At 34.1% G+C, this 10,920-nt stretch overlaps 1 protein-coding gene across 1 annotated transcript; it reads left to right on the forward strand.

Moving 5' to 3' along the window:
- The first annotated feature begins 492 nt into the window (after positions 1–492).
- LOC127627795 (V-type proton ATPase subunit e 1-like) lies at positions 493–9,092 on the forward strand. The gene is made up of 3 exons (XM_052104343.1): positions 493–702; positions 2,285–2,332; positions 7,711–9,092. The coding sequence occupies exons 1-3, from the start codon at positions 599–601 to the stop codon at positions 7,802–7,804; spliced, it is 246 nt and encodes an 81-aa protein (XP_051960303.1). The 5' UTR covers positions 493–598; the 3' UTR covers positions 7,805–9,092.
- Positions 9,093–10,920: the final 1,828 nt, after the last annotated feature.

Genomic DNA, 10,920 nt, shown 5'->3' on the forward strand with positions numbered 1-10,920 from the left:
AAGTTTGAAACAAATTAGCAAAACAGAAGATTGTTTGTTCCTGTGGCTGTCAAATTGAATAGCGGCACAATAGCGCCCTCAACTGACAAACATTATGAATCACAGACTCAATGATCTGCTTCAAATGAGGACGAGCAAAATGATTGACAGGTGAAAAGGGTCAATGTCCGCGACACGCTTCTGTACACCTGTCACAGTCAAACTTATTTCATTAATATATTTAAGGGATTAAGAACAGTTTTTGCATAGTTTTCCATGAATAAAATCGCTTAGCACCTTTAGGTCTGAGAAAATAGGAAAAGAGTCTTTATTAGGCTACATATTTTCATGGTGGTGTCAGAGGAGGGAACATACTTTATTTTGGACAGAAAAACATTGACCGAGACAAATTACAAAATGTCTTAGTATGATGAGTACTTTTATTAGGAAATCCAAGTTTAGGAAATTGTATTTGAACATGTTTGAACAGACGTGGTGTGGTGACGTCACAAAGGCGTGTATGAACGTTCTCTTCCTGATGAGTTACTTCTCTAATCATCACAGCTCACGGATATACGCGAAACAATAACTCAACTTCTAAATTAGGCAACCACTGGACATGGACCCGCATAATTTTGGAATCACAATGGCTGTTGTCACTTTGTTTTGGGGATTTGTTGGTGGAGTTGTCCCGTGGTTTATTCCGAAAGGGCCGAACAGAGGGTATGCGTTGATAAAAGTCAAGTGAAAGTTTTGTTTACTTTAGTTGTTTCTGTGCATTAAGCGCAATACAGTTATTACTGCAAGTGTGACAGTATTTTGAAAGATGACGAGGAACAGGAAAGTTTGTAACAAACGTAGTATTTCCCGAACTCTTGTTTTTATGATATTCATAAAGAATTCAGTATAGCCTATTACTTTACCACATTTGATAATTGTTATGTGAAAATTAAAGTCACTCGAACTTTATAGTTTGAATTTCCTGTCCACATCAAGGTATCATGTTTACATCCAAGGAAATATGTTTGGTGACGATTTCAGATTTGAAGCAGACTTTCAACTGAGGCTAAGGCATTAGTCACTGTGACATCATCACATCAAACTCCATAAACATTCTTGTTTGTAATATCAAGGAGTATATATATATATATATATATATATATATATATATATATATATATATACATAACTTATATCAAATAATAACTTATATGAATCTACACCTATACAAAAGAGAAATATTTAGTGAAAGTTGACTTAGATTCAGGTTTAACATTAATAATATAAATATAAATGCTAAAATCAGCACAAATTCTTATAATATAAAGGATTATTAATGTAATGTATGAAATATGAATATATATATATATATATATATATATATATATATATATATATATATATATATAAATTACTTAGTAAATTTAAGTAAATATATAGAAGATATTTGCAAATTATACATTGTCTGTTGTTTGCCTATAAGGATTGGTCATTCAATTACAGCATGCATTGATGTTCTGGATATAGAGGACCAAGTATGACAAAATTAACATATAAATAAATGTGTAAATAAATAAATAAATGTGAAAATATAAACGTGTAAATAAATGTGAAAATATAAACATGTATAAATAAATGTGTTAATAAATAAATCAATGTGAATATATAAACATGTATAAATAAATGTTTAAATAATAAATACACAAGGAAATAAACAAGCTCATATTCATTTTTAAACAGCACAATACTAATGTTTTAAGGATCACAGCATCGGTGATGATCTGGGGGTACTTCAGCTAGGCTGGAATAGGGCAGATTCGTCTTTGTAAAGTGGCATTAGGCGGCACTTCAGCACATAACATACACAACACATTACAGTTTAAATCGTCTTGTATCACCTTGCCAGACAGCAAAAGACGCATTTAATAGGTCCTGATTTCCTTCACTCACCCTCCATGCAAAACAACCTGAATTCCACTATATTATCTATACTATTGCTATAGTTCACTCTGCTTGCTCTGTGATTATGTGATATTATGTTGATATGGTTACAAACAGCGCATCAATATCAAACAGTGATTTAAACTGACCAGAACTACCTGTGCATTCAACGGGACAGAACATGAACAGCACGCATTCCAGCCAATAAGACCATGGTGTGTGTATATATATATATATATATATATATATATATATATATATTCATATTCATACTTGGTCCATCATAATTATACAGATGAATTTATTAATGTGCAAGAACTTTCTAAAAAGTACAAAATAATCTGAATGTGTTTGTCTCCAACAGTGTCATCGTAACCATGCTCGTGTTTACAGCAGTTTGCTGCTACTTGTTGTAAGTATGAATGTCTTTGAAATAAACTAAGATATTTCTTAGAAAAAAAGGCTTTCTCCTCACAGAAATAATTCAAATATTGTGTATAGAGGAAGCCAGATATTGCGTCCAACTGCTTAAGAGAATAAAGTTTTATCAAAGCACTAATATCAAAGTTGAAGTTTTTGATAGATATTTTGAAGATCTATTTTGTTCACAACTGCTTCAATCCTACAGTATAGTACCTACAGTATGTTCAATTCATACTTTGAGGGATTATATTTCTAATTTGGACACTTTAAAGGGTGAAAAAAAAACTGAATGACCACAAAGTACAGGAAAATTGCTTATGTAAGATACTTGCATAACTCATTTCCATTTCCGTTGTATCTTTCTTATTTACTCCTTGATATCACAAAGAACAGAAGAGGGTGCTGTTTTAAAATGTAAAGATTTCTCTACACCTAGTTTCTCTGCCCTAAGCTTGTGAAAAACAAAAAGGCTGTTAGTGTTAAAACGCTTTAAGAAACTACAGGGTTTCTCGGGAGAATTAACTATCTGACCTTTGTCTACAGATATAGCAGTTTTCAGATGAATACAGTGAGCAATTCACCAAATTTTGTATTTTTTAAACTGGAAAAATAATAACAGTATATGCTTTCAACAATACATAATGGGCTTATGTTGTTAATAACCTAAATCTGTATGTTGAAAAAATAAATTATAATATGTCTATATTTAATATTCTACTATTCCCAAATATAGTATGCTGTTGTTTTTAATATGTTCCATGCAGTTTCTGTACTACAGTGCTCTTTTATTTTCTGTCCTGTCCATGTGCTGATATTCTGCTTGCGTTGAGGTAGATAGATACCCATGCAACAAACTTCAAATGCAAGCAGATTTCTTGCCAACCCTGACAGCTGAACTGATTAAAGAACAGTCTATCTTGCTCAAGCAGATCCAGGAAACAGCATGGACACACAGCGGACCCTTTTCTCAATTCAGTTGTGCGCAGAATCTATTTACATAGCAACCTGTTTATAAATATTGAGCCCATTTCAGAACCATATCTGATTGTCATTGTGCCATTGTGTTCACAAATTCCTCGGTCCAGTCCAGATATGAAAAGATTTGGTAAATGTGTTCTATAAATAGGCACAAGTTAAATAGGCTTTCCAAATGATATGTCACACTTGAGGTTTGAAAGGCATGTATCTCCTCACCTATTTTATAAAGCAAGCAGCGGTGCAGGAATAGAAGATTTCAAACAAATGTTCAGTGTGCAACCATACTGGGTGCAGGGGAAGGCAGTCATTCTAGAAAACTCTTTGGCACTTTTCCAAAGCATGTAAAGTTTTTTTCCGTTTCTTGCCAATTTACACCTGTATCTTTACATTCATGATATATCATTTGGAAAACAGTGGCCCAAAAAGTATTTAGACACTTAAAGGAATCAGATTCAATACAAGTTAAGCTCAATCGATAGCATTTGTGGTATAATATTGATAACCACAAAAATTGTTTTGACTTGTCCCTCATTTTCTTAAAAAAAAAAGAGAAAAGTCAAAGTTTCAGTGAGGCACTTACAATGGAAGTGAATGGGGGGGGCAATCTGTAAACGTTAAAATACTCACTGTTCCAAGAGTAAAGCCACAAGATGTAAACAATATGCATGTTAACATTATTTTAGTTTGATAAAATCGCTGGTAACCTGTGTAAAGTTATAGACAATTTTACAACATTGTTGCCATGATGATGTAGTCAACAAATGGTAAATGGCCTGCACTTATATAGCGCCTTTTTAACCTTAACAGTATTCAAAGCGCTTTACACTGTGACACATTCACCCATTCATACACACATTCATACACCAATGACGACAGAGCTGCCATGCAAGGCACTAGCCTGCCATTGGGAGCAACTTGGGGTTCAGTGTCTTGCCCATGGACACTTCAGCATGTGGAGTCGTGTGGGTCGGATTTGAACCACCAATCCTGCGATTAGTGGCCGACCCGCTCTACCAATGAAGATTTAAACAACTTTACAGCTCAAATAACACCAATGGTGGTAGAGCTGCCATGCAAGGCACTAGCCTGCCATTGGGAGCAACTTGCGGTTCAGTGTCTTGCCCAAGGACACTTCGGCATGTGGAGTCATGTGGGCCGGGATTGATTAATGGCCGACCTGCTCTACCAATGATGATTTAAACAACTTTACAGCTCAAATAACACATGGGTTTTAACAGAAACATTTATGTAAGTGCTTTTATAAAATTATAAGCTTCAAATTTCTGCCTTTTAAATCCTCCAAAAATTGGCCCCATTCACTTCCATTGTTAGTCCTTCATTGTAACTTCCATTTTTGTTTTGTTTTTAAAGAAAAGAAAATGGATGAGTCTAAATACTTTTTTTGCGGTAATCAACATTATGTTACAAATGCTGTTGGTTGTCCCAGAAGTGGACTTAGCACTAGGCAAAGGTAGGCATCCGCCTAGCAGAATTCAAGGGCCCCTAAATATAGAAATAATATGCTTTGTTATTATCATTAATGCTGAATAACATGTGCTCAAACTTTAAATAACACTATTACAACACCGACATGATTGCTGTTGCTGTTATCTTCAGCACCATCTATGCAAGCAACCCCCTTCCCCCTCAGATCAGGCTGTAATGGAATATTCCAAGGTTTTTATGCATCTATAACAGTTCGCAAACAGGTGAAAGTGAGTCAAACCACTCGGACAGTTTCCTTATATATCACCGTATACTCTGTTGCAAGTTAAGCTACGTTGTTGCTTGTTCAGTTTGGTTTGAATTTGTAGAGAGAAAGAATGTAAATGGAATCCAGACTTCCTAAGGTAACACTGTCTTTCCAAACAGATCAGATTGCTGCACAGCCAGCACCGCCACCACTTCCACGAGCAGAGCACTCACTATAGTCACCAATACACAGTGTTGATGATGATCATGATCTGGCCGTTGACACTAGTAAAGAACAAAAATAAAAAAAATGATCAGACTGTTGACGTGTTTCAGCCTTATTTAGCAGCATAAATCTAGCAAACTTTTTTTATGTTTTCAAATTTAAAAGTTGTTCAAAGCCTTCTGGAAACATGCAAAGTCAACTTTTAGTCTAATAATTTGGATAGTTAATTCAAGGTCAAGTTGATGGAGGAAAAGTGCATAAAGAAAGAGGGAGAGTGAGAAAGACAAAAAGGTATTGTAGTGTTATGTATTGTAGTTCATAGTAGCCAGATTGTTTTTTTTTTTTTTATAATGTGTTCTCATACATTATTATTCACTCCTTTTTAGAAAGTTGGCACCGCTTACACATTTTTCCTTGCTGTTTGCACAGTCTAGTGCTGTCACAGACCGATGAGGTATCTCAGGACTCGTACTGTGTTTCAGTGATATCTTTCAGGATGTAGGAATATTATCTCCATACCATTTTAAATAATAATAATAATAAAAAGGCTTACAGCACCTTTAAGAGAAAACTGATGTAAATGTGTGTCATTTTAGAGGGCCCCTGTACTTTGCCTAGGGCCCCCATAGGACTAAATCCGCCCCTGGATTGAGCTTAATGGAATATTCCTTTAAAACAAGCACACTTGAAAAGGTCAGCATGTCATTGCATTACATGACAAAATATCAAGGGCATCTAAAACATTTTTGCAATTACTTTAACCAGCTGGTGTTAATCAATAGTATTCAATCGACAGAATTTGTTGCACAGAGAATTTTTCACACTAGGGTTATGTTATCATGTATAATGTTTATGTCTTGTGGCTACATTTTTGAAACTGTGTATTTAAATATCTATGTACTGGCCCCACTTCCATTGTAAGTGTTTTACTGTAACAGTGAATGTAGCACTAACATTACACAACTGTCCAAATTGTTTGGTAAATTTTTTTATTTTTAGTAACTTTTACCTACTTATTAATATAATTAAATGGGTACTTTAAAACCCCTTAAACTAATTAAACTAATATTGTATGTGTTCATAATCTTATGATACCAAAGTTTTTTTGGTTGTCCTAAATTTGTAAACATGTAATTCTGGTTCTGTTCACGCTACCTCACTTTGAAAAGTTTTATTTAATTCCACTAGATGGTAGCAAAAAAAAATGTTTCTATCACATTCCATCATAATATACAGACCTGAAATTTAGGTGGTGCTCTAACGCATTTCAGCCATCAAAAATGTGCTTGTCCATAGACAGTTTTCAGTTCATGCATCATCCTCGTTATTTCATCTAATATCTCGGCCTCTGAGTGGACTAGAAGCTCAATCTAACTATCATTAGAAAGCTGAGATCCTCCCCTTTGCTGTGTAGAATATATAACATTCTAATCAATAGGTGATAACATATATTTCCGGTGATTTTTTTTAGCATGCTTTTCCTGCTGGACTGCATATTTTCTTCTGGACATCTAAGATATAACATTGGATTATTCTGCCAAGCAAGCTCACAGACAAGTAGCTATTTGGGGTTAAGAGCAGCAGTTATCGGAGCATCAAATAGACGATTGTATTTGATGAATTACAGAAATCATTCTTTTGAAATGATTTCAAACTGTACAGTCACATTCCTGATAATGAGAGCTTTTATTTGATATGTAAATTGTCCATTTATGTGCTATGTGATGGACTTATATTTTCATATTAATATTTCTAATCAATACCTCTAGGCAGCACTAATTTTCAACTTTCAATGTTTTGAGGCCTTATTTTGTTATTTTCAGTAGCATAAATACATAAGATGATGGTTATCTCTGAAAAGTGCAGATTATAAACTTTCAAATTATACCTCATATGCCTGATTTATATATATATATATATATATATATATATATATATATATATATATATATATATATATATATATGGAGACTTTAATGTTTTAAGAGTAAACATTTTCTGCAATATAGTGCCTCCTTTGGGGTAGTTTAAACACTTAAACAAGCTTTAAATACATCATACAAACTTCTGAAAATATACCCCTGGAACACCTGCTATGACGTTCTCACCTTTTTCATCTCATTAGTTTGCATCCCTGTATAATATAAAACAAAATGGCACATGGTTAGGTTAGAATTTATATAATGCAAAAATTATAACATATAATTTGATAAAATATAAAGACCAAATACTTTTTGGACATGCCTCCTTTTATTTTGTGACTTACCAGAATGCCCTGAAGGTGTGCTTTAGTATCAAGTGTCAATGCAGCAAATAGTCACGTTGTACATTTTTGTTTTTGGTAAAATGTGTTGCCAGGACGAAGTGGACCATTCACTCTTTTGGAATCCCAAAGAAAGCATAGTTTGGCAAAAAAGTGAGGAAGAGCTTTTTGGATTTATTCTGACATCATTGTTCTTGTTCCCTAACAGCTGGTTAATAGCCATCCTGGCCCAGTTGAACCCCTTATTCGGACCAGCATTGAGCAACGACACTATTTGGTACCTGAACCAGCACTGGCCATAGTGGATGGCTCATTCCACAATAAGGACAATAACAAAACTACATTAGAAAGAAAGGAAGACTTCATGATAATAACAGAACAAGAAACATTTAGAGGACACATGCTATCAAAGTGAACTGATTCTAAGACTTGTCTCAGAAGTATTGTATATACTGTAGTCTATACACATAGCATGTCCTGTGCTTCCAGAATGGTAGGCCACACTAACAGCAATAGCTCAAGCCAAACAAAGCTTCTTTCATCTTCTTGTAAGTTATACTTTTGTTTCCTTCTTGGGAGTAATAGATGCTATTATTTACTAAAAGTCTTGGCGAGCAGCCCAGGCCTTGGGAAGATCCAAGCAGCAGTGCATCATACAGATTCCTGCTGACGGACCCAAGGCCCTGCACATGGCCCTAAACAAGTAAACAGCCCCTTCCCTCTCATGGAATCCTGTACATGTTTATCTTTGAACACTGGGACATTCTCTCGAACAACCTTTTTTTTTTTTTTTTTTTTTTAGGTATTTGAATTCATATGTCTAGTTTATGTTAAATAGAGCAAAGATACCATGCAAATATTGTCATTTAACATATGTATTATTTCTTTGCGAGCTGTTCTAAACATCCTCTGCCAATTTTTGCAAAAGCTTGAGATGTTATATAAAAAGCTGTTATCACAGTTTTTTTTGCCATGTTACAGCCTGTATCTACACTGAAAAAAAATGTCCGTCATTTTAACAGTAAGAGAGTATAAAAATGCAACAGCTAAAAAAAGTTAATTGGTTTACGGGTAGTTTATACTTTAATATATACTGTAAAATTTATAATTTATTTAACAAGACAATACATGTAATTTTACGGTAAATTATTGTACACATTATTTTTTTTTTAGATGTAAAAAGTATAATTTTACTGTATTATTAACGATAAAAATTTATATAATTTTTAACAAGAGAATACATGTACTTTATTTTTTAAATTTCAGTGCAAAACAATAATCAGGAGTTCCCAGAAGTCCCTGCGTGACCAGTCACATTATGTTTCTTTATTGTGGGGTGTTTGGTGTTATATTTTATAAAGTTTAGTTAATGTTAATTGCATTATTTTAGTGTCATGATTGTGTTTGTATGAATATCACTATGCACTTTCTACATACAGTATGTATTTATTATTGCTTCTGGAAAGGGACACTCTTAATGAACTTTAAGTCTTCATGTGACCTTTTGTAATTACTACGGTGATTAACAAAACATTTTAAAATAAAATGCAGATTTGCATAGTCCCAAAAGGTTAGTATACCACATTTATATAATTAATAATATAAACGTTAGTTAACCGTTAGTAAAATATAAGGCATCAGTATAACATCTCGTTATGCCTGAAACAAATAAATAATAATAAAAATAAATAAAGGTTGGTTTGACAAGAAATATTACATTTTAGTATTAAAATAAGCTTCAGTGGAAGTCTTTCAATTACATTAGCCCTTAAAGATAATATAAAAAAATGCATTGTGTTTGTTGTATTAACATTTTGCATTGTTATAATATATATTATTAAATGATATACTATGTATTAACAGATTTTTTAAATACCATTATTATTTGTGTTAGGATTTCTGCTCAGATTATTCCAAGAAAAATTGCGCCAAGCTGATATTGAATGTTTTCTTTCTTTTTTGCATGCTGTGCACATGAACCTCTCTTCGTTTTATCAAGTGTTATAAAAAATGTGAGATCACCTAAAAGGTTTTAGTCATGTTAAGAGCTGTTATGAATGCTTTTCTCAAGAAGCATCTGCTGTCGTGGACCATGCCTTGTTAAAAAAGACCAGAAGATCTCAGAAGACTTACGATCAAGAGTTGTTGTCTGCATAAAGCTAGAAAGAGTAACAAAGTTATCTCGAAGAGCTTAGATTTTCATCTGTCCACAGCTAGACAAATGTGTTTAAATGGAGACGATTTAGTTCTATGGACTCTCCCTAGAAGTGGCCATCCAGCCAAAACGAGTCAAAGGGCACACTGCAGAATGCTCAATGAGGTAAAAAAGAACCCTAGAGTGACAGCTCAAAACTTTAAATAATTGAAAATGGTTAACATCTCTGTTCATGAGTCTACTATGTGGAAAACATTAAACCGGTATGGTGTCAATGGCAGGACACCACAAAGGAAGTCGCTGCTTTCCAACAAAAACATTGCTGTGCACCTGAAGTTTGCCAAAGACCACCTTGACACTCCACAATACTACTGGGAAAATATTTTGTGTCTGATGAAACTGAGGTTAAATTGTTTGGAAAGAATACGCAGCACTACATATGGCAAAAAAAGTGCACCGCATACCAACATGAAAACATCCCAATGGTGGAGGGAGCATCGTGATTCGGGACATCTTTGCTGCTTTGAGAACAGGACCACTTGCCTAATTGGGGGGATAAAATAATTCTCACATTTATCAAGATGTCAACAAGCCCAGACCTTAACCCAATAGAGATGCAGTGGAATGACCTCAAAAGAGCCGTTCACACCAGACATACAAAGAATAAGGCTGAGCTGAAGCAGTTCTGTAAGGAAGAATGGTCCAAAAATCCCTCTGAATGTTGTGCAGGGCTAATCCGCAGCTATTGGAAACGCTTGGATGAGATTATTGCTGCCAAAGTAGGATCGACCAGTTATTAAATCCAACGGTTCACTTACTTTTTAACCAACTCATGCAGAAAACCTACTAATTCTAAAGGGTTCACATACTTTTACTTGACACTGTAGCAAGAACCTACACATGTTGATTTGAGTAGTAGTTTTGAAGTTTAGTTTTAAAATATTAATTTAATATTAATATTTTGGTACAGTGTTTTCACAATTATTATTTTTTGTTTATTTTTTCCCCTCAAAACTCTATATCTTGTTATTGGTTTTATTGTATCCAAATGCGTGTCTTAAGGGTTAATAAGAATTAAAAAATATATGCACCTTGTATTTGTTGTGTCCAGGCATTTTAAATACATAAATTATTTAATCAACATACTGTAGTTCGGCTTTGTTTTGGGTCAGAACGCAGCGCTCGCCCTGATTGGCCCGCGGAAAAGCATGTGACTTGGTAGTCACGCGCTTTCCAGGAACCCGTCAGGAAGAAGATAAACAA

This window comes from Xyrauchen texanus, chromosome 34 (genome assembly GCF_025860055.1).
Source record: "Xyrauchen texanus isolate HMW12.3.18 chromosome 34, RBS_HiC_50CHRs, whole genome shotgun sequence".
NCBI classification, from domain to species: domain Eukaryota; kingdom Metazoa; phylum Chordata; class Actinopteri; order Cypriniformes; family Catostomidae; genus Xyrauchen; species Xyrauchen texanus.

What these genes read in the sequence shown, in the direction of transcription:
- LOC127627795 (XM_052104343.1), top strand. Translation starts at nt 599, where the DNA reads ATGGACCCGCATAATTTTGGAATCACAATGGCTGTTGTCACTTTGTTT. An exon ending in CCGAAAGGGCCGAACAGAGG is followed by an intron (nt 703 to 2,284) that starts GTATGCGTTGAT and finishes TGTCTCCAACAG; the next exon opens with TGTCATCGTAACCATGCTCG. An exon ending in GCAGTTTGCTGCTACTTGTT is followed by an intron (nt 2,333 to 7,710) that starts GTAAGTATGAAT and finishes GTTCCCTAACAG; the next exon opens with CTGGTTAATAGCCATCCTGG.